This window comes from Eublepharis macularius, chromosome 1 (genome assembly GCF_028583425.1).
Source record: "Eublepharis macularius isolate TG4126 chromosome 1, MPM_Emac_v1.0, whole genome shotgun sequence".
Lineage (NCBI taxonomy): Eukaryota > Metazoa > Chordata > Lepidosauria > Squamata > Eublepharidae > Eublepharis > Eublepharis macularius.
In genome coordinates this window covers 160,324,720-160,349,275 of record NC_072790.1, presented here as the reverse complement: position 1 = coordinate 160,349,275, position 24,556 = coordinate 160,324,720, and the positions used below count along the sequence as shown (strand labels likewise).

Here is a 24,556-nt window from a genome sequence, read left to right as displayed (position 1 = left end):
AACCTGTCAAGAATTGGAAACTGTATAGAGGCTAGTCCCTGTTAACTAAAACAGTAAAACCAGTTTACTCGCAGACAAGACAAGAGTTTCTAAAAACTTGGAGGGCTTGCAGATAAATACACCTTAAAAACTAAGCTTAGCCAGGTGGGGAGGAAAAATGGTGGGGGGAGACTGACAAATTGTTTGTGCTCCCCATGAATTATTGCAGGACCCCACCTTGCTACAATACAAAGTTCATTTATTATTTCATAATGAATTCAAATAATCTCTTTTGTACCTGCAAGATGGCCACTTCGTTACGTAGCTGACTTTCCTGCTTTGTAGGGAATCTCATTTTATCAATAACTTTAATTGCTACATCTCTTCCAGATTTCCTATGTTTTCCTAGAAATACCCAAACAAAAAACTTTGTCTCTAAAAATCTACCACAAAGGACAGAATAGGAATTTACCTTTACACAGAGGATTAAAAATAAATGATAATGCAGCTTCTGTGCCAACAATCAACACATATGCACAGTAATGGAGTGGAATCATGCCAATTCTCCCCATGTTCCTGTCTAACATGAGAGTATTAGACATTGTTTGCATATGGGCTTATACATGCAGAGCCACACAGGGTAAGGCCCTCTCTGCATGATCTATAGAACATAAAACCAGATATCATGAAGAGGACTTGCATGGGATGGGCTTTTGACTGCAATTGGATAGGGAAGGTGCTGCTTTTTGCTAGCATTCTCACAGTCCTTTAAGAGGGAAATCGCTACCATTCCCATGCTACAATCAAGAAAAATAGGTTGAGAGAATTCATAAAACAGTCAAGATTGTAATCCAGAATACAAAGCGAGCATCTCACCTGCACTAACAAACTAGGTGCCAACATATTAAATGAAAATCGATTTCAGAGTAAATATACAAGAACCACGATACTATAAGACATATTGATAAAAGGGAAAATCAATCTAAGAATAAAAGCACTTAAAAGAAAAGGTTGACTGATCTATTGGAGAAGTGTGCAAAGTATAAATAAAGCTTCAAGGGGCACAGATAATGCTAAAGAAAGACTACAAGGACATCATACTAATGCTATTTGTAGAGGCCTAGCTAGACCTCACCTGGAGTTCCTTATTCAGTATTGGTGGTCCTGTATTAAGTCAGGGTACAGGAAAACTGTTGCATGGAGCAAGCAGAAAGACAGTACCTGCCTTAAAGATTTAACAATAAGTAAAAGATAGGAAGTATTTTGCCTTATTTTCACCAGCTAAAACATGACAAGAAATTGCACAACAAAAGAAAGTGATGTGTCCCAGCTGAGGAGGAGAAATCACATGAAACAAGGTTGTCCAGGTGAGCTGCAAATATACATCAAAGTTCTACTGGTTCAGTAAAAATAGTGAGAAACCCACTTTAAGTAGATGTCTACCTCTTGTGGCTGCAGAAACAAATTTTAAAATGAAATGCCAGAACAGAACCAAGGGAAAAGTTGTTAAAAATCTCAAGTTCACTGTGCCATATGTCTCATTTTGCTGTACGTTTCTGCTTTTATCATATTTGATGACATTTTATTCATATTGATATTTTATTCATATTTGATGACGTTTGTTTTACTTCTCAGTCTACTCATTTCGGACTCATTATAGGGATGGCTGCAGATTCACTAGATAATGCTTCACAACCCTATACATGAAATCAAATGTTCATTCAAACTTACCTCCATACACAATACCAAACTGACCAGAACCCAGCACCTCATCAGCAAAGATCTGGTATACGGAACTAATATCCTAGTAAACAGAAGGGGGAAGGCAGAGGAAACCAAGCATTAGGGTAAATCATTTGCGATCACTCAAATGGCTGATACAAAGCTAGCAACAGAAATGATAAGAACTGCTTTTCATACACTATGGGATAGTTTGTGCTATACAAAATCCTTGACCACCACAAAGACACTGTATTAAGCTTGCACTGGGACTTCTATGCTGCCCAGAAACACAAAGACCATATTCTGATCCGTACCAGGGCGGAATGCACCGGAACGGCATTCCAGTAGCTCTGAAAAGAGATCACATGGGTTTGGCCCCGCCCATGTGATTCCTTTTCCTCCTGGCTGTCCTCGTCTTTAGCAGCAGGCTCTGCTGCTTTATTTTCATTTGTGACTCGAGGGAGGGAGAGAGAGAGAGAAAATGAGTGAGTGAGTGCAAGCCGAGTGGGGCTGGGCTCCAAAGGAATGTAAGCTGCTTAGAATTCATTCTGCTCTGCTGCTTTCTTTATTTTCATTTGTGACTTGTGAGGGGGGGGGGGGAGAGAGAGAAAATGAGTGAATGAGTGCAAGCCGAGTGGGGATGGGCTCCAAAGGAGGGTAAGCTGCTTTGAATTCATTCTGCTGCTTTATTTTCATTTGTGACTTGTGAGAGACAGTGCATGCAAGCAAGCAGGGCTGGCTCTCCAGAGGAGGGTAAGCTCCTTTGAGTTGTTGTTGTGGATTTTCCGGGCTGTATTGCCGTGGTCTTGGCATTGTAGTTCCTGACGTTTCGCCAGCAGCTGTGACTGGCATCTTCAGAGGTGTAGCACCGAAAGACAGGGATCTCTCAGTGTCAAACTGTGGAGGAGATGTTTGCAGATCACCTGCAAACATCTCCTCCACAGTTTGACACTGAGAGATCCCTGTCTTTCGGTGCTACACCTCTGAAGATGCCAGTCACAGCTGCTGGCGAAACGTCAGGAACTACAATGCCAAGACCACGGCAATACAGCCCGGAAAATCCACAACAACCATCGTTCTCCGGCCGTGAAAGCCTTCGACAATATATCTGCTTTGAGTTCTTTCTGCTTTAAGGAAATACCCGGAGATTTTGGGGGAAAGGGGCCCGAGGGGTGGATGGTGCCTTCTGACACACTTCCGGTGATGTCAGGGGTTTGGCATATGCTAATGAGATATGCTAATGAGTTCCTGCGGTTCTTTTTCTTGGAAATGACCCCTGATCAGTACCATGGCATGTGTGCAGAATGGGTTTCAGCCTCCTCCACCATGTCTGGTGCCATTTCCACAAACTGAAGCTGTCCTAGAGAGCTATCATTTGCTCTGTTGGGAAACTTGTGTATCACAGCGGGAACACAAATTTTCAAATAGGACCAATAGCAGTTCCCTAGGCCATTGTAGCTTGTGAAAACAACACAGGGCAAGTGGGGAGGATGAAGCCCCTTTGCCACATACATTATGGCTGTGATCAAAATATGGTCCACATGCTCTTTGAGAGTATTGGACTCCCAATGTACATGTGTGCCAGACCATTTCTAGTGCTGTCCACCAGGTGCCACAGCCAATCCCTGATACCCTGGACTGTATATAAATTCCTAGAGTTTTCAACCAATAAGAGGATGTAGATCCTCTGTGGGAAAGAGGGGGGAGGTTGTGAGAGGAGGATAGAGGAGAAGGAACTCTGTCACTTAGGGCTAAGCTACACATACAGAGAAGTAGGAATTGGATAGGATTGGGTATCCTGTATTAGGGGGATTAGTCCATTTTAGAGAGGCTGTAGGTTAGAGATTGGTGAGCAATCAAGAGAGAATCCTGAGATACCAGCTAACCTTATCTTCATGGTCTAAGTCAGGGTGACTAAACTGGGAAATTATAGGGACTATACAGATAAAGCCCACACTTCCAGTATCTCTTTCAGCAGAGTGAAGGAAATCCCAGTCTTCAATAAGATTTTCCAGATAAAAATCACTCCATCTCTTTCATCAGGAGAAACAGCCTTTCGGTTCTGTAACCCTGGGAATGTGTGTGACATTTGCCCATGGATAGGGAGCCCACCCCCACATTTATCAAGGTCAGCAGAAGGGGGGAAACTACCTGCCCAGTGACAAGGTTCCATGCCTGCTGTGCCTCCAAGATAAGCTGGAGGGCCCTGGAACAGCAACAGCGTTCAAAAGGATAGCAGTGTCAGTAAAGCTATGTAGATCCTTTAATGAACTACACCTAATAACTAGGCTTATTGTCAGCTGGCTCTAACATGGGAAATTCTCCAGTGAGGGATAAAGCCACACTTGCATCTTTAGTTTCACAGGAACACTCACTCTAGCAGGACTTCCATTGGATGAATAGGGCTCCAGAGTCTCCTTTAAAAGGAGAGTCAGCAAAAGACCAGGGGGGAGGGGGATGCCAGGGCTCTCTCTACTAGACTGTGGAGTGGCCCAGAGTGGGAGAGACAGAAGACTAGGTAAGTTTCACCCCATCCTTTCCCAGTATTGAGGCCACAAAGACTTCTCACAAATGACATGAGAAGGTGCCAAGGTCTAGAGGTCCAACCCTGCTGCCCCAGCTTCTGACAACATCATAACAATTCTTAGAACTGCAGCCCACTTAACTGTGAAAACTGTTACACTTTTATAATATTTTACTTGTCAACCAAAATAAGCTGCTTAACCCTTCTATGAAAGAGAGAAACTCATTAATATGTTGTTGCAATAAGGTGTCTGAGTGAGTCAAAAAAGAGGGGAGAGGGAAAGTATAATCACCCCCTCAACCCTAGGCTGCCATCCACAAGTCCACACAGTAACTTCAGCATGTTACTTGATTACACACATTTATTATATGTTACCCTGCACTAGGCAGACTTTGAAGGTTGTGATGAGTGGAGAGATTGATACAGAACCTTGATTGTCACAATGACTGCCAAAAGAATTTTATACTGTATAAATTGGCCCTAATGTTTAAAAAAATGTAACCAATGTTCTTAAACATGAGTCTTCCCCATTTCCCCCATGATATGTGCTGAACATAATGCTGTTTAATATTTAGAGATGCTAAGAACGAAATGGGAACATCTCCACTGGAATCTGCTCCACCGGAATCTAGCAACTCGTCTCCACCTGTATGCTGATGGACTAAAAGCCAGCATAATAGACTGGTGTGACGAATGGCCTGGAAAAAAACTTTTAAGAACCAAAGCTTGCTCAATTCAAGGACATTAACAGAAGCAAACCAGGTATGCTGTGAAGCATCCACACAACCCAATGCTACAAGTATACCTGAACAATGCCCATGATTGCAGCATGCTATAGTGAGTGCAAAAGCAGAGCTGGACCCCAGCTGTGCATCACCCTCTTGTGTGCATTACACTGACAATAGGATAATTGCCACATAGCCTGGTCTATGTCTGATGTGCTTCCAGAAGGCCCAGTGTAAAGATTCAGGAATTCTCAGTACAGATTCTGCAATATATCCATACTCCACACTGAGGGTATCAGGATAGAAGAACTGGCCTGTGTCCACTATTGAAATTATGTTTAAATCAATTCTATAATTAGAAAACACAGGCACATAGAGTATCTTTATGGTAACATTTACAGGGCTTCTCATTTTTTGGACTTTTTTCTTACGAAAATTAGGGGACTTTACCATATAAAATTTTTTCAAAGAAAAAACTCATCACATTAAACAAACTATGCTGTCTAGTTGGGAACATGGAGATTCTTGAAGCAAAAAAGCTGTATCAAGGGAAAACTGATATGTCCATATGCAATTTTATTTATGTGACTCACCACATTTTCTTGGATCTGGCAATTTGAAACAGAAATGCTAACAGATAATTCTTCTGCAATGAGAAAACATTCAAATTTTAAATATGGAGTACTATAACAATGAAAGAGTCCTATTTTTTTCCTCTAAACCAAACTGACTTTCTGGTTGCCCAAGAGAAGATGCATTATATATTAGTGTTCTATGAACTGAGCCCCACCCCCCCAACTCTCTAATTAAAATACAAGTGCACTATGATATAACAAAAGTTTTGCCAATGACTACAGTGAAGTGCTTAGGCTTCAAAGGCAAGGTCTGGAGAGAAAATGTTAGCATATAAACCTGTTCAAAGGGAACACCAATACAGTCTTACTGGCCCAGCATTCTACATGATTGGTGTAGAGTAGTGGTTACAATGTTAGATTAGGACTTGGGAAACCCAGGTTTGAATCTCCAGCCTGCCATGGGATTGCTGATTGACTTAGGCCAGTCACATTCTCTCAGCCTAACCTACCTCACAGGGTTATTGTGAAGAAGGTAACAATGTAAGCCACTTCAGGTCCCCATTGGAGAGAAAGGTAGGAAGTAAATTAATAAATGATTAGTTACATACCTTAAATGGGACTCTCAGCCAGTACGTAAGTGGCTTTAGAAACCAGCGCCCTTGTTGACATAGCACTGATGTATTAATGCTACATGCCTGAAGGCCTGGTTTAAATATGAAGCCAGTCACATGAACTGCTGCCCAACTAAACCACCTTATCTCACCAAGCATCACATTTAAAATAAGACCTTGCATTTGCTATTGGAAAAGCTATGCCTAGCTAGAGATTTTTGCAACAACTGTTCATTCTTTAAAAGTGCAGCATTCTGGAAGTGGTATTTTTTGTGCCATGAAAAGCATAACTAGCATGAGAAATACTAACAATTAAAAGCTTGCTAATTAGGACTGAGCAACTTGAAAAAAACCACTTGGGCTAAAAATATGTAAGATACTACTGCAAGGCAGAATTCTATATGATTTTTTCCAAGCACAGCTAAAAAGAGGACAGAACCTTTCCCTCATATTGCAAGTCTGCCACTCAATGATTACAAATACTGGGGGGGGGGGTAATTTGGAATGACCTGTGTAGCCAGGCATTTACAAGCAAAAAGAGCAATGCTTTCTTGAACCAGGGCTTCAGGTAAGGAGGGGGGGGAAGAAGTGCCTTTCTGATTTCTTACTGTGAACTTTTCCTTGTCCCGCAGCAGTGCAAATGCTAGCCTGAGGAGTGACTGGCATCAAAGCTTGACGAATAGCTTTCTCCCAGCTCTGTGCAACATCCAGTCCAACTCCAGTAGCAGCCAGAACTGGATTGTTATGGTTACTGCCATTGTTCTCACCAACAAAGTACACCATAGTATCAGTGATTATCTCAAAGCAGTGAGGGTTGCTGCCTTGTACTGCGTTGGAAAAATCCCGAGGTTGAATCACCTGGAGAATTTCCGAAAGCGGAATCTCCTAAAGGAAACACAAAGTGTTCAAGTTTTTTTAAAAAAACGTAAGCACCAATAAACTGTGTATTCAAAAGTTCATAATGACAGAAAAATGCATTCAACTTTTGTTTATTTTCCGTATTACCATCTAAATCAGTGCTTTTATAACTATTTCCATGGAAGGACCTAGAAATGAAGCTGAATGAAATCCAACTGTTGTTTCCCTTCTAGGCAACAGGTTGGAAACACCTTCCATTTCTCAAGCTACTTCATGCTACCAGTCACCTTTTCCCTCAGCTCCTACCCCTGGCAGCCTTTTGACCTGGCTTTTTCTTCAGATGTCAACAAGCTATAACTAAAATGAAAAGGAATCTTCCCCTTCCAAGCAGGGGGAGGCAGCAACTGGGAACCCTATTTGGGTAGAAAGGTGGCATTAAAAATTCTTAAACAAATACTTTAAAAACATTTTAACAGCACTTCAAGTACTCTGACACTCTTCCTTTCTTATCCTTACATGATTCTGCAAGCTATATCCCTAGGCCAGGACCAGTTGCATCCCTCTTAGAGCCTTAAATTGTCATATTTCCCCCTGTCCACTTTACCCCAACACTTCTGCCACAAGTCCTGTTTATCAGATGTGTGTCAGGAGTTCAGTACCTGGAAATTAATTTCAAGATGTGGCATGTAATTTGGATCAGGACTGCAATGCACAGGGAGAAGGGGCTTAAAGCCTCCCCACCCCATCCTGTACCATTTTTCCTATCTTATATGGTACTAGGGACCTGCTATTTGCCCCAGTGAGGAAACTTGCTTGTAGTCCACCATTACATATAACTTTTCTCAATGGGGCTTCCTAGGACCATTTAAAATCAGGAAAACAGAGTGGAAGAGAGGCTTAAGCCCCCTCCTCCCATGAACTGCGGTTCTAATCCAGATTGGGAATTCAAGTCTGAATATGAAATCCCAGTACAATTCTGGTAGATAGAACCCAGGGTGGATACAGAAGGGGGGGGGGGAGGACAATGTATCATGTAATCAGGCCTTCAGTCCTCTCTCCCTGCACTGTTCATCTTTCCAGACAAAGTTCACAATCACAATAATAAAATACAAGAAAGTGAATAAAAATCTTGAAGACAGAAAAAAAATAGTACAGCAGCAGGGACAAAGCATATACTGTTGGCTACTATTAAAAATTCTAGTTAAAGACACTTTGGACTGTATTTGTATCATCACTTACCTTGTAATATTTTGTTCCTGATTCATTCTGAAATAGCGTAAGACATTTGCTGTCCAACCTCCAATAATGTCTTTTTCTCTGGAAGAAGTATAGGAGGGTGTGTCAGACACATCAGAACTGTGTTAGTATCCTTTACTTGAGTCAGTCCCTCAGATTTCACTGGCAATTATGTCCGTCAAAGCTTAGGAAAGCAATGTTAAAGCTTTAAAAAATTACGTAATTTATACTATAGAAATCTGAAAAACAAATCCTGTGGAGTAAAGTAAAGGATGAGAAGTGGATTCTAAGAATCCTTTAACATAACAAGACAATTCCACTTTCTTATCCAGAGCAGGAGTGGATATCAACACTACTATTCCAGCATTTTGGAAAAATCCTGATGTGCTACAGAAGTACTTATTTATTAAATAAATTGAGACTCTAATCACCTATACCACACTGGTTCTTTACAGTACCTCAGTGAATATGAAGAAGAAAAGATTCTGGGTCCCACCACACCTGTACCACAGAGCTTCCAAAAGAAATTACTCAAGATGGTTGTCTTGGATAGGGATGAGAGATACTCTGCTGCAACCTAGATAAGCTAGCACTGGGAAGAAAGGCCCCATCTGGACCCACAGCCCCTCATACCATCATTACTATAAACAATAGGGAGAGGGGGAAAAGACAAGGAGGACTGAGTGGGGGACCAGGCCATCTAACCACAGGCTGCTTAGCACTGCCCCCACCCCCCTACAAGATTCAACAGTGTGATGTTAACTTATTTTAAAGGACACCTGTGATGGCTCTGGCCCTGAATCCTGTATGCACACAGAGCTTCTGTTAGTCACTATGGTAGACAGAGCTTAACAAGCACATTGTTTCTTGGGGGTTTTAAAGTAGAATTCCTAATTTAGCAACAGAGGCATTTGAGACCTCTGTCAAAATGTGGAAAGTAGAAAGCTTACAATTACTAACCAGGTTGTCCCTGCTAGTGTAATGGACCATCCATCCTTCCTTCACCATGGTACTGCTCTTCCTCTTAGTGTGCTTGATTGACTGTACAACCCTCATTAATGGAATATTATTGCTTGTTGATGGGCTGTTGAAAAAAAAATTGCCCTGTTCACATTACAAATATTTTTAAATACTCATAAGACCATTTATTGTATTTAAGAAGAATCCTTTTCTTACTGTCCAGAAATCCTACCTCAACTCTCTTCTAAATATAAATATAATTATTTTTATGTCAAACCTGAAATGAGCACTCAGTTGGCAAGACTGTGTATTAATCACCATCCATCAGGCTCAGGCATATAAGTGTGCTCTGGTCAGCTTTATTACTTCAAAGCTCCAAGTACCTTTGGTGATGGAAAAATTCCAGTGCATAACACTGAGGCACATGTTGGAAACACAGCGGCTGGGATAAAAGTGATTGTAGATTTATTTGGCACTAAATAAATATGTATCCTGATTAAGCAAATTGCATGAAATACCAAATTTTGCATTTGAGACTTATTAATCCAGACTCTACAGTTATTAAATGAAAACAGAAAGACGAAAGACTGTGCCATGCAATATTTTGCGAATTAGAACTCATTTATTCACTCCAGCCCCTGCCTATAATAATAATAATATAATAACACTCAACTTATATACCACCCTTCAGGACAACCTAATACCCACTCAGAGCAGTTTACAAAGTGTGTTATTATTATCCTCACAACAACACACCCTGTGAGGTGGATGGGGCTGAGAGAGCTGTGACTGACCCAAGGTCACCCAGCTGGCTTCAAGCGGAGGAGTGAGGAATCAAACCCAGCGCTCCGTCCAGATTAGAGTCCTACCACTCTTAACCACTAAACCAAACTGGATCTCTATAGATAGAAGAACAAGAAGCACAGATGGAAGATGGAAATTGTTATCTTAGGTGGATAGGCACATTCACAGATTACCTTTTTTAAGACAAAGTGCTTCACAATCATCTCCAATTAAATATCTTTTTTTCCATTTTGCTTTATGAAGCTGAAAGATTATTTTTCTCAAGGCTGCCTGAGTCTATGACTGAGTATGAAACCAAGTCCCATACTTAAACCAGTTCTCTTTCTCTTTAAAAAATGTTACAAGCAGTATTCCAAACCCTCAACACAGACAAAACAGAAACCCAAACAATTGTTTCTTGTGTGCACACTAAGCAATACAAATGACCCTGTTAGAAATCGTATTCAGTAAGCCAAGTTGGTACTTTTATTTACACACATACACAAAAGAGCTCAATTGATTCCTTGTGTAACTGCATTTAATTAATTGATTTGCCATAGGGTTGAAATTTTGGCCTACAGTCAGGAGAATAAAATAGTACTATACATCTAGGCCAGGATAGCATTTTCCATCAACTTGTTGTATAGCTTTTTTCATGCTGAATCTCACAGAACTGTAGTTCTGATAGGTATAAGAATATATACTGCTAAGCTCTATCTTTATTAATGCTTTTGTGGAGCTTTTTGCAAGGCATGCCTTGCAAAGCATGCCTCGCAAAACCACGCAAATGAGGCTTCGAAGAGCTGCACGTGCCAAGTCCCCAATGTGATGCCTTGATTTCACAAACCTAATGGTTTTCACAGCTTCTTCATCCTTGTCCCCATCTAGATCTGCTGGATCCATAAAAAACATTTTGTCTTCAGGAGGAGATGGTTCTTCTGGATCATCCAAGCTCCTACCACTATCACTGTTCATTTCACTGCTGTCAACCTCCATTGGCATGTCACTATCTTGACCTGGACTAGTTGGTTCTTGTTTAAAAGGGGGGGGGAGAGAATGAATTATTATTCTATTTAAGATCAATGGAATACAATACAATTTGAATCAAAAACTTTATCAAGAATAATATCAAATTACTGGCAGCAAAACAAGTTAAAAATTCTTTTGCAGCCATGCGTTCATACACAGCAGAATTAGGAAAGTCAGCCAAACACAACCACTAGGAGAGAACTGGCAGAAACATTCTTTGGGCTGACTTCTCTGTTTTGCCAAGGCCACTTCATGCTCTGTAGGTACTTCCTGACACAGGGCAATTCTCCATCAGTGGAAAGTTGGCATAAGCATAATTCTTCCACCTCCTGTGCTGATTCCTATTGGCTGATGCAAGAATACCATGACCAGATCTTTCCAGGAAAGGGTGTGAACAGGATGGGAATCTGAGAGCATAACTCCCATTACACCTGGTTCTTTACTAATGCTAATTCAGTTTCCTGCAGCCTCAACCACAGCAGGGTGGCCAACGATAGGCAGTCACAAAAACTGGGGGGGGGGGGGGAATCAATCTTAACTTTTTAGATTGCTGTAGGCAGCCACTGGAACAAAGTTCAGAAAAAGAATTTGACAGGTAGTCATTATCTCCAAACACTTCCTTCAATTTCCTTTAGAAATATTCTATTAAACTAAAAGGTTCTATTAAAGTAAAAGGGAAAAGGCTAATTCCTTTCAAAGGGTATTTTTGGCTTATACTATCATCTAAAGCTACAGTATCAAACAGAAGACAGAAATCCTACCATACAAATAACTAACCAGCCTTGCTTATTTAATACAGCAAGAGGCCCTGACTGACCAGCAACCACTATTTATTTTTATTTATTTTTTATTTATATTCCGCCCTCCCCACACCAGCAGGCTCAGGGCGGATTACAACACATACAAGTTAAAATACATAAGACAATTAATATAAGTTAAAAACCATAAAAAACATTCAAAATTACACAATTTAAAAAATACATATAAACATGAACATAAAAGCACAAAATCCAAGCAACCAAACCTTAACCATTTCCCAAGCATCTTAGCAGTAAAGGAAATTACTAAATGGGGGTATTGGTAGTAGGGAGGGCCTATTCCACCAACAACCAGCCAGGAGGGCCCCACCTAGCACCGTCCATATGCCTGGTGGAACAGCTCCGTCTTGCATGCCCGGCGGAAAGATAACAAAACTTGCTGGGCCTTGGTCTCATTAGACAGAGTGTTCCACCAGGCTGGGGCCAGGACCAAAAAGGCCCTGGCCCTGGTCGATGCCAGGCAGACCTCCCTGGGGCCAGGGACCTAGAGTGAAGAGTCCTCTGGGGTTTATATGGGGAGAGGCGGTCCCACAGATACGCCAGTCCCAGTCCACGTAGGGCTTTATAGGTTAGTACCAAACCCTTGAACCTGATTCAGTACTCCACCGGTAACCAGTACAGCTGACGCAGTGCTGGTATTATATGCTCACGCATCGGCAATCCTGTGATGATACGTGCTGCTGCATTCTGCACCAGCTGTAACTGCCAGATCAGGTTCAGGGGAAGCCCTTCGTAGAGTGCGTTACAGTAGTTTAACCTAGAGGTGACCATTACCTATCATATGGTTCAGCATCACTTTCTGCTATTGGTTATTTGTGCAGCAGGGTGCAAGCATAGACATCCTGGTTTCATAGTTTTCTTTTTTGGGTAAGGTTGTTACTAGACTCCAAATCACAGCAAGGCCTTAAGCACCATATTTACCATATTATATTTAAAAGTAGATAAGCCAGCCAAAACAACTTAATATTCTCCTTTTCAATTTTAATGTGTAATTGAAGTGAAATTAATATTTGTTGTAAAAATCCGTTTGTAACATTTTGTGTAACAATTTCAGCTCATCTGAGTTAACCATTCCTGAATTAATTTTTAATAGAAAGATAATGCTGACAATTGGGTTGTCCTTTTCTTAAAAAAACATTTTCATCAGAAATTAATGCACTTCCTGGTGTCAGACAGTGGCTTACTAAAAGTTGCAATCCAGACTATCTCTTGCAATTAGACATGAGTCCATTGGTTTCAAAAGACTTTACTGAATATAAACAACCCTTATAGTCCACTATCCAAGATGCAATATCTTGGCTGGTACACGGGTATTGTTACGAATGACAGGCAAAGGTTAAGGTACAGAATAGCATACCCCTGTCGGCCCCATCCTCCCCCCAAAGTTCTCAAAACAAATGGCTTGAGGCTGAGAAAGTGAAAGTTTCCCAAGGCTGGAAAGGTCGTAGTCATAACATTCCTCTTCTCTAAGATAACTGCTACTGAACTGCTTGCCATCTGCAAAAGAAGCACTTAAAATACTGGCAGGATTAAAATGGAGTCTCTTTGGTTTGAACACACAAGAAACATAGTCAGAACCTGACACCTGGCTCTTCACTTCCCAATGAAAATAGCCTATCAACTGGAGCGCACGCTATGATGTTTTCTGTTTTATTTCAGCAAAAGTATGGGGCACCTTCAGCCAGTTCTTTTTTAATTATCAGCACATTCATAATGAACATTCTGTACAACCAACAAACATTGAATGAGGCAGGCATTCATACAATTACTTCATGTTTGTACATTCAGAAGCTGCTAGAACTAAGGTCTGCAATTTTGTTATTTCTACTACTTTAAAACATAACCTCTTACCTCCATTGAAAACTACTTCTCCAAGACAATCTTTAGGAACTTTAGAGGCACAACGTTTATGACAGTTGAATCTGCAATCTAAAGTGAGAAAAAGTGCTTACTTGAAGTCATTTTAAGCTTACCTTTCTCACATTACAGACAAAAAACAACATATACAAAAACAATTTAAAATCAGACAAGAAGCTGGTCATCCAGGTGCCAACAACATGATTCAATCATCAGTGAAAGGCCTACCTAAATAAATCAGCACTGCCTATCTTGCCAAAGTGTAACAGAGTGGATGTCCCCTATCATCACCACCAGGGAGGTCATTACACAACATAGATATCGCTGCTGAAAAAGCACGTGCATAGGCCGACAATACTACAATAAGCCTGCACTAAGGGACATGGAACAAATTCTGGTTAGATCAATGTAGCTGCTGCATGGCTACATACTACAAGAAGTTCTCCTGAAAGTATGTATGTCCTAGGCCATGAAGGGCTTCAAAAGGTGAGAGCCAGCCCCTCAAATCTGGAAATTAACAGGCAGCCAATATAATGATCTTAAAATAAGCAGAATATGGATAATAGTAAAGAGTCCAGCAGCACCTTTAAGACTAACCAACTTTATTGTAGCATAAGCTTTCAAGAACCACGGTTCTCTTTGTCAGATGCATGTGACAAAGAGAATTGATAGTTTTCAAGGACAGTCCCATGTAAGTATGTTAAAATAGTATAGCCTCGAGGCCACTGCTGCATGGATCAATTTGGTGAGATTAGTTCAGTCTATAAAGGGATACTGTTTATGTACAAGATACAGCTGAAAGAATGCATTCTCTGCCACTGCCTTCACCTTTTCTTCTAACAAGAGGACTGGCTACTTCAGTGGACTTCAACTGGTGGATTACATGTAGCCCAATTTTAAGTTGCAGTCCAATCTACAGTAGGTGACAGGGGTACTGCTGCCAACATGCTTTTGAGTCTCAGAGACCAACTTAAGTCTCAGAGACTGCTGGAAGAAAATGAGAAAATTCACGAATTTTCAGGAAATGTTTCTGAGCCATAATAGCAGCTGCAGCATGCTGCATAATGCCCTCACAACAGATGCTTAGCTTTGGGATCTTGATGCTATGCTGCCCAGTTCTGCTAAAAGAAAGGGTTTTGTGACTGCATTGCTTCTTCTGCTGCTGCTGCTGCTGCTGCTGCTGCTGCCCCCTTGGCAATCCCAGCAGCTGCAGTCCAAAAGTCTGTGTATATCTGAAGAGGGGGGGGGGGGGAAGCCAGTATGTGTGTGCACAGGGAGAGTAAAAATAGGACAGGATTCAATTTGGGGTACAAATAAGAAAAGGAACAGGAGAAAATAACAATTTAGGTCCCTCTTTGGAGCAACAGCATCTAATATTTTCATCTCTCCTGCCTTTGTCACCTCCCCTCAAAACCAGACAGAAGAGGGGATAGGGGATTTACTTCTGCTAGGGGTGTGAATAAGAATAGATATGAATAGAATTGGGGAAGGACTAAAATTGACTACTTGAGGGTTGGGACTGCAATATTATCAGGTTTGGGAAGGGAAACTGAGAGAAGCAAAACAAGCAAATTATTTGAAAAATACCCATCTGTTCATGACGGAGTCTATGCAGAGCAAACACTGCTGCCCCTTCAATCCTTGCTTAATTCAAAATATTGCTTCAATCTGCCAACCAAGTGCCTAAAAGTGAAGCAATCTACAGATGCAAAGAGAAAGTTTATATCACTGACTTCCTTATGAGTCTCAGGAAAAAATTACATGTTGTACGGGAAACGCAATTCCATTTCCCAGTTAACACTAATATGCCCTCCCCCCAGTGGGAAGGAATATGCATGTGCCAATCAGTGGGCAGGGGATGCTTAAGTCTGATGTAGTGGTTAAGAATGGCAGGACTCTAATCTGGAGAACTGGGTTTGATTTTCCCCCTCCTCTGCTTGAAGCCAGCTCGGGAACCTTGGGTCAGTTACAGCTTCTTGGAGTTCTCTCAGCCCCATCCATCTCACAGGGTGATTGTGATGAGGATAATAATAACACACTTTGTAACTGCTCTGAATGGGCATTAAGTTGTCCTGAAGGGAGGTATATGAATCGAATGTTGTGGCTGTGGTTGTTTGTTATTTGTTGTTGTTTGGTTGGTTGGTTGGTGTTAACCCCTTTCCTGTTCAGCAATCTTCTCTACCTCAGCCATTTTGTTTATGCCCCCTAGCAGTGAAAAAAAGCCAAGGTACTGGGATTTTGACTGGGAGTGAGGCTTTACAAGGAAGGAAAGGGCAAGGTAGGGTAAAAATAAAATAGAATTTGCCTACATAATGTGTCTACACCTATAAGTAATATTGCCCACTCGTTTATCATTAATTTAATATATTTGTTTTAAATTTATTAATAGAACACAACTATGATCGAACCTCACTGGAGGGACCTTCCAGATAAAACTTTAAGGAAGTACAAATAATGTATAACTTAAACAAGAGCTATCAGTTACTGACAGAAAGAGATACCTTTATAATTTATTTCACTTCTTATTAAAATAGCATACCAGATACAAAATTACTTCAAATAAATGTGCCCTTCCATCTCAACCCCATCTATTAAAAAGCACTCCCCACTGATTAATCAACTAAAGTTGTAGTTGATCAGTCTGGTGATTAAAGTGCTCAAAGTTTGATGTAGAACATATTGAAACAATTCTAATCTCAACTTTTGATTTTAGAGTATTTAACATTAATTATTTCCATTAACCTTGATGCTACAAAAAAATTGAAACTCCTACCTTTGCACTGCATTCCTTGGCGGAAAAGGCCCTTGAGCAGCCGTTTGCAGTACTGGCATATGGTTGGTCGACCATAAGAATGAACAGCAAAGGTATGCGGAACCTTCACCCTGCAGAGCACCATCTTTTCCATCCATATTGGACGCCCACTCCAAGAGGGAATCCGCTTACTGGGTTCTGGGTGACAACGCTGAAAAGAAAGCCAAATATACACCAAACTACTGCACACAACATCTTTATGAATAAAAAATGTGTTCACACTGGGACTCCTTAACCCAACAAGAGTAATTTCTGATGAATTGTGTGTAACATAAATCATCAAGGTTGTTGTGGATTTTCTGGGCTGTATTGCCATGATCTTGACATTGTAGTTCCTGACATTTTGCCAGCAGCTGTGACTGGCATCTTCAGAGGTGTAGCACCAAAAGACAGAGATCTCTCCATGTCAAACTGTGGAGAATATGTTAGCAGGTAATTTATATCTACTCAGGAAGGTAGGTTTGGGTTGCATCATCCTGTAAGAGTTTCCCAGGGTGTGGAATGCTAATGGAATGCTAATGCTTCACTGTATCCTGAGGAGGTTCTTTTGCATATGGATTGGTGCTTGATATGCTAATCTTATCTGCAGGGCTATTGTAAGATATAGAGTATTTTGTTAGCCTGGTGGTTTTCAGGACTGGAAACCATGCTCTATTCATTCTTAAAGTCTCTTCTTTCCTGTTGAAGTTGTGCTTATGCTTATGAATTTCAATGGCTTCCCTGTGCAATCCGACAAAGTAGTTGGAAGTGTTGTCCAGTATTTTAGTGTCCTTGAATAAGATACTGTGTCCTGTTTGAGTTAGGCTGTGTTCAGCCACTGCTGATTTTTCAGGTTGTCCCAGTCTGCAGTGTCTTTCATGTTCTTTTATTCTTGTCTGGATGCTATGCTGTGTCGTCCCGATGTAAACTTGTCCACAGCATACCCTGCATACCCCACAGCTGCTGGTGAAACGTCAGGAACTACAATGCCAAGACCACGGTGATACAGCCCGGAAAATCCACAACATAACAGGGTTAACATACCTGTAACTTACGTTCATCGAGTTCTTCTGTGCTGACACACATGGACTGCGCAGGCGCAGGCCAGCCGCCGGAAGATTTTTCATCGCTTTCCTCAGCTCCGAAGGGGCTGTTGGGCGCGTGCCTCAGCGACCGTTTCCCGCCCAAACGGTCACATGTCCCAACAGCGACCAACGGCCCCTTTCCTCAGTTCAGCCTTGCCGCTGCTATCCCATACAGAAATTTAATTCTCCTTTACAATAATTACCAATTGAAGAATCTCCTTTTTATTTATTTATTTATTTATTTATTTATTTATTTATTTATTTATTTATTTATTTATTTATTTATTTATTTATTTATTTAGTTTGGTAATAGGAGTTCACAGCGCGGCAGGAGGGAGGGATGTGTGTCAGCACAGAAGAACTCGATGAACATAAGTTACAGGTATGTTAACCCTGTTTTCATCTTCGTTCTTCTGTGCCTCCACACATGGGAGAGTACCAAGCTTCACACAATAAGGAAGGCGGGGTGGAATCCAACTCAGTTTTATTATGTACCAAAAACATTAGCACAAAATAAATAACCTGTTAAAAAACATTAAATATGTTCAATAAACTATATACGTATATACATATACAGAGTTTCATTCTCCATCATTGGAGCAAGGCATTCAAGTGTATTGTTATGAAAACAAGGAGTGGAGGACAGCCTTGGCCACAGCAACATCTTGCTCTGCATTAACATCCATAGCATAATGTTTTACAAACGTGTCAGCAGATGACCACGTCGCCGCTTTGCAGATGTTAACCAGCGGCACACCCCTGACCAGCGCTGACGAAGCTGCCTGAGAGCATGTGGAGTGAGCACTGACCCCCAGTGGACAATCCACCCCAGCCAGAGCATAAGCCTTAGTAATGGCCGACACTATCCATCGGGACACTGTTTGGGACGATGCCTTGTGACCCCTGTCCTTACTTCCAAAGCAGACGAAAGGATGGGGGCTGCTACGGAAGTCCTTTGTCCTGTCCCAATAAAAGGCTAAGGCCCTCCTCAAATCTAAAGTGTGAAGGGCCTTTTCCCCTTTAGTAGATGCATTCGGAAAGAACACAGGTAACGTGATCTCCTGCGACAGGTGGAAGGTGGACACCACCTTGGGTAGAAACTTAAGGCACAGTCGCAGGACCACCCTATTTTTATGGAAAAGAAGAAATGGGGGGTCAGCCCTGAGTGCTGCTAACTCGCTAACCCTTCTAGCAGATGTTACAGCCACCAGAAACGCTACTTTGTAAGACAGTACGTCCAAAGGGCATGTAGCTAACGGTTTGAAGGGAGGCAGCATCAACCTAGATAGTACTAGGGAGAGAGACCATTGAGGCACTGGTGGTGACACAGGCGGGTAAAGATTAAACATCCCCTTTAAAAACTGACGAGATTTATGGTGTAAGAACACCGTACAACCGTCAACCTGCTTGTGAAATGCGGAAATAGCCGCAAGGTGTACCTTTAGGGAGGTAACCCTAAGCCCCTGGTCTTTCAAATGACATAAGTAGTCAAAGACGAACCCTAAGGGGCTACTAATAGGCACCACATTCCTTGAAACTGCCCAAGCCTCAAACCTAAGCCACTTAGCTTTGTAAGCCTGTCTAGTGGAGTTTCCTTGCATTTAGCATGACTTTCTCCACTTGCTCAGAATAAGTTACAGGCGGGGAAGAATCTGCCAGACAGACAGGTGCAACTTCTTGGGCTCGTGGTGGAACAAGCTCCCGTTCAGCAGAAGATCCTGCCGGAGAAGCAGACTCACATACGTCCGATTGGAAATCTGCAACAGTTTGGGGAACCACACTTGTCTCGGCCAGAAGGGTGCTACCAGAATGCAATCTGCATTGTCGTTCTCTATTTTGCACAACACCCTTGGTATTAGCGGGAATGGTGGAAACATATAGTGCAACCTGTGGGTCCACGTAAATTGGAAGGCATCCCCAATAGAGAGGGGGTCGCTCCCCGCCCTTGAGCAAAATACCTGGGCCTTGGTGTTTGCTGATGTTGCAAACACATCTATGCTCGGTTGGCCCCACATCTGAAAGATCAGCCCAATGTACTTTACGTTTAGTTCCCACTCATGGTCCAACATGAGCACCCTGCTCAGGGCATCTGCCTGAGCATTGTCTGATCCCGCTACGTGTATAGCCCGAAGCATCACACCATTCTGGATCGCCCATTGCCAAATGAGCATGGCCTCCCTGCAGAGAATCATAGATGCTGTGCCCCCTTGCTGGTTTAGGTAATACATGGCAGTCGTGTTGTCCGTCTGCACCAACACCTGACAGTTCTGCAGAAGCGCTGCAAGGGACACAAGTGCAAAACGAATAGGTCTTAGTTCAAGAACATTAATATGCAGGTTTCTTTCCCTTTCCGACCATACATCCTGTACACACACAGCACCACAATAGGCACCCCATCCCTGCAGGGACGCATCTGTGGTCACTAACCTCAGGATGCAGATAGCCAAACAGGGTCCCCTTAAACAAGTTGTCATCTGACAGCCACCAGTCAAGGGAGGATATAATAACCCTAGGTATGGACAGCTTGAGAGACGGAGGGTGGCGCATAGCATCGTACCTCCGCACAAACCAATTTTGAAGCGGACGCATACGCAGTCTCGCAAAGGGTACTACTGAGGTAGCAGCTGCCATGTGACCCAGTAAGCATTGTATCATGTGCACAGATTGGAAACGATTTCTCTTGAACATGGAAACCAATCCCTTAAGAGACCTAGCTCTTTCCTGTGGAAGTAGTGCTTTACCCTCAACTGAGTTTAATACTGCACCAATGTAAGAGACCTTACAGCTGGGTACCAGCTTTGACTTATCCAAATTTACCAGCAGACCCAAACGTTTGCATGTGCTCAGTACTAACTCTACAGCGTGCACAAGCCCAGCCTCAGAATCTGCCACGATGAGCCAATCATCGAGGTAAGGAAAAATGGCACAGCCTTTCTCCCGAAGGAAAGACACCACAGGAGCCACACACTTGGTAAATACCCGTGGCGCCGTGGATAGGCAGAAGGAAAGCACTCTATAACGGAACACCCTTCGCTTGTAAACGAAGCCCAGAAACTTTCTGTGCTCCTCTAGTATTCCAACATGGAAATAGGCGTCCTTCAAATCAAGGACAGCAAACCAATCCCCCTTCTTTAGCAAGGAAATTACAGCAGACAGTGTGAACATCTTAAACTTTGTCACCTTTAGAAAGGTATTGAGACCCCTTAAATCTAGAATGGGACGTAAACCCCCATCCTTTTTGGGTACCAGAAAGAAACGAGAAAAGAAGCCTTTCTCAGACTCCTCGTATGCTACCTCCTCCACAGCACCCTTGGCCAAGAGAGATATGATCTCATCCTCTAGCTCAGCCATGGTATTATTCACAGACCTTAACGGTGAGATACACCTAGGCAGTTCAGTGAATTCCAGCCCATATCCTTTGTTCACAATCGTTAAGACCCATGAGTCAGATGTTATTGACTCCCATTCAAATAGGAAAGGCTTCAGCCTGTCCGAGAAAGTCAGGGCTGTGACTGGTTCATCCCGTCAGAATTGCCTCCCTGCTCCTTGCGGATCTTTTTGCTGAGCAGGAGGCTGAGATGGACGGGGCTTGAAAGGCCTACGCCTCTTGGGTTGCTGTGCAGGAGCGTAATGGCGCTGAGTAGCAGGATAATGCTGGAAGTAAGGACGTTGCTGGTATCTTCCATGGTACTGGTACAGGTTGTATCTCGTAGGGTACCGTGGCTTAAAAGCAGACCTGTCTGCCGAGGTCACTCCCAACGACCGAGCCGTCTGCCTATCCTCCTCCTTCTTCTTCAGCGCCTCATCCGCGGTGCTTGAGAAGAGGGAATCCCCTTCAAAGGGCAGATTTTCAATTTTGGTCTTCACCTCCTGCGGGAGAGCCGTCGACTGGAGCCAAGAGTGCCGTCTCAGGATCACCGCTGACGACATACCATGGGCCGCAGTATCAGCTGCATGGCTCCCCACATTCATCTGCTGCTTTGAAACGCAAATGGCTTCGTTCCGCAGCAGGGACACCACCACCTTCTTATCTGCAGGCAAGTCAGCGACATAAGACGTCAGCTTCTCCCACAGGTACAACTGATAGCCAGCCATGATGGTTTGGTAGTTGGCTATACGGAGGGCTAGAGCCGAGATGGAGTACTGGCGTCTGCCCAGGGCGTCCATCTTCTTCCCCTCCTTGTCTGGCGGGACGGAAGAGGAACCTGACCATCGGTGCTGGATTTCCTCGGCAATCAGGGATGAAGGTGGAGGATGTTTGACAAGCAACTGCCACGTGCCTTGCTTGATTTTGTACATCTGCTCAATCCACTTCGATGTAGCTGGCAGATCTGAAGGCACCTTCCACACCTTCTCCACTATCTCCTCCACGCCCTCCAACATAGGGAAACCCACCGTAGCTGGATTGTCACCATAGATGCGACACAGGAGCTTGTCCTTCGTCTTAGGCGTGGCCGAAGAAATATCAATCTCCAACGCCTTTGCCATACGGGCCATCTGGTCGGCGTAGATACGGAGGTCCTCATAAGGGGAACTCGTACTGGGAGCCACATTGTCATCTGGAGACGGTTCCGACAAGGAATCAGAGCAATACTCGTAGTCAACAGCATCCTCCTCCTCATCAGAAACAGGAGCCGACACCTCATCAGCTGGAAACGGTGGAGGTAGCCACTCACGCTGCCTGGATGTTGATGGCCTCGGATCCGAGGAGTCATACCCCGCAGGGGCCCCCTTCCATTGGCAATGGTATGCAGGTGGAATATAGGAGGCCTGCTGGTGTCGTGATGCCAAGAAATGCTCGGAACCGACACTTTCCACATCGGAGAAAGGGAGTCGACTCCGAGTGGAGGAAGCTGGCGACGAGGACGAGCGCTCTCTGGGTGTGCGTCGGATCCGACGAGGGGCAGCCGGGCTCGGTTCCAGTGACGGGGAACGATGCTCACTCGAGACCACGACATACGCACCCAGATCCGGCACTTCCTCCGGAGCAGAACGGTCTGGTGAGTTCAGATGAGGGGAAGGCGTGCGTGGAGATACTAGCACCACCTCATCAGCAGACTTGCGCCGTGGGGACAGAGAGTGTCGATGTTTGGACTTCTTCGGCTTCTTCGACGGCGGCTCCGAGCTGGCTCTCGGATCCGACGCCCTCTTGGTGGAAGACTTTTTGCCAGCGGTGTGTGGTCTCAGAACCGCAGTAGCCTTCGGATCTGGCATCGGAGCCGACAGGCAGGTAGGATCCGACTCCATCGGATCCGATCCCGAAACCGACTTCTTCGGATCCAACTTCGACGACGCCCTTTCTCTCGGCGATTTCGGAGACATCGCCACTTGTGAACCCGCTTTTGATACTGCTATACTCGCCGGTCAAGATGTTGACACCGACTTAGCAGAGGCCACAGAGCCCACTCGTGAATGCCGTTTGGCCGAGGAGCTAAGGGCAGCCTTTGGGGAGGACAATGGAGTTTTTCCCACCACCGAAGGGGGTCTGGGAATCTCCTCTTCATCCAACACTTTCTGCCACAGTGATGCCTTCAAGCACGCAGACCTCTCCTGTCTGGCCTTATGGGTAAACTTCTGGCAGATCTTACACGTTGGGACAATATGACCCTCCCCAAGGCAAAAAAGGCACAGATCATGCCCATCCGTTTGGGCCATCTTCATCTGGCACTGAGCACAGTGCTTGAATAAGGCCTTAGAGGCCATGTTTGAGGGGTTCAGCAATACACGTCGTCGAATAACAGTCCGAGTCAATATACTCGGTATATATCCAATATACTCGGTATATATCCAATATACCGAGTCAATAGTCCAAAGTCCGTCCAAATCAGTCAGAAGAAGAGTAAGTCTAGTCCGAAATCCAAGTCAATACCGAAATAATCAATCACGAAGCAAGCAATCACTATAAAGCACGGAGCTGCGAAGCAGACGTTCCCTTCTAGCGGCGGCTAGAAGAGAACTGAGGGAAGGGGCCGTTGGTCACTGTTGGGACATGTGACTGTTTGGGCGGGAAATGGTCACTGAGGCGCGTGCCCAATGGCCCCTTCGGAGCTGAGGAAAGCGATGAAAAATCTTCCGGCGGCTGGCGGCTGCGCAGTCCATGTGTGGAGGCGCAGAAGAACGAAGATGAACCATCGTTCTCCGGCCGTGAAAGCCTTTAACAATATATAAATCATCATATTACTACACATAAAACTCAAACTATTCAATACATTTTCTAACAAGGCTCTGCTGAGATATCATGTTTTAAACCTGCCCGCAAGTCACATCTTCTAATCTGGAAGCTAATTTTTAAGGTGTTGACTTTTAATACTTTTACTTAGCAAATTAACAGAGTCTACCTGCAAAAAAGATGTCAAGATACAAGTTCTTTCTACTTGTCACATTCCAGGTAGTATTGAAGTATACTTTTTAAACTGTCACATTTTAAAGAAGATCAATAGCCACAAGTCATAAATGGTATAAGCAAGAACAAATATATTTTGCAACTATAACTTCTCCAAATATCATGTTTGATTCCTCCCCCCATGGGAAATGCAAAGTGCTGGTTTTATGTTTTAAGCCCTAACAGGTCTGGGACTGACAATAAATAAATAAATCTGAAAGTTCATATACTTCCACACAAACCTTCCTAGTTTCAGATCTTCAGAGACCCATCATTGGTTACTCCCAAAGTTAGAAGCAAAACAGATTACTGGGGAGTTGGCCCTTTTGTTGGTATCATCTTACTTAAAATTACTTAAGAAATTTAAAAGGACAGACAGACTTTCCTAGTGGGCTCTATACTTAATACTAACTACTTAGTGGCTAAGTGAATATTCCTGTGGGTTCTCTGCACATGATCAAATGCACTCGTGATCATTGCTTCACAAGTTTAAACTATTTAAATGGTATACAGTATTTACTCAAATGCAAGACTAAGTTCACCCCCAGATATCTCATTTAAAAAAGAGGGGATAGTTTTGCATTCACATACAAGTTACTGTTATGTCCAGTAATATACTTT

The 24,556-nt window shown here is 43.2% G+C and overlaps 1 protein-coding gene across 2 annotated transcripts in view; it reads right to left on the bottom strand.

Annotated features, from left to right (window-relative positions):
• PRKD3 (protein kinase D3) overlaps positions 1-24,556 on the bottom strand; it is an 81,787-nt gene that overhangs the window by 10,053 nt on the left and 47,178 nt on the right. For both annotated transcript variants that reach the window (XM_054979990.1, XM_054979997.1), the window contains exons 6-14: positions 16,451-16,640; positions 13,672-13,749; positions 10,821-11,004; positions 9,191-9,314; positions 8,234-8,311; positions 6,745-7,021; positions 5,544-5,596; positions 1,711-1,783; positions 278-384 (exon numbers count right to left, since the gene is read on the bottom strand). In XM_054979990.1, coding sequence (XP_054835965.1) covers positions 278-384; positions 1,711-1,783; positions 5,544-5,596; positions 6,745-7,021; positions 8,234-8,311; positions 9,191-9,314; positions 10,821-11,004; positions 13,672-13,749; positions 16,451-16,640 — 1,164 coding nt within the window. The remainder of the gene's footprint in view (positions 1-277; positions 385-1,710; positions 1,784-5,543; positions 5,597-6,744; positions 7,022-8,233; positions 8,312-9,190; positions 9,315-10,820; positions 11,005-13,671; positions 13,750-16,450; positions 16,641-24,556) is intronic.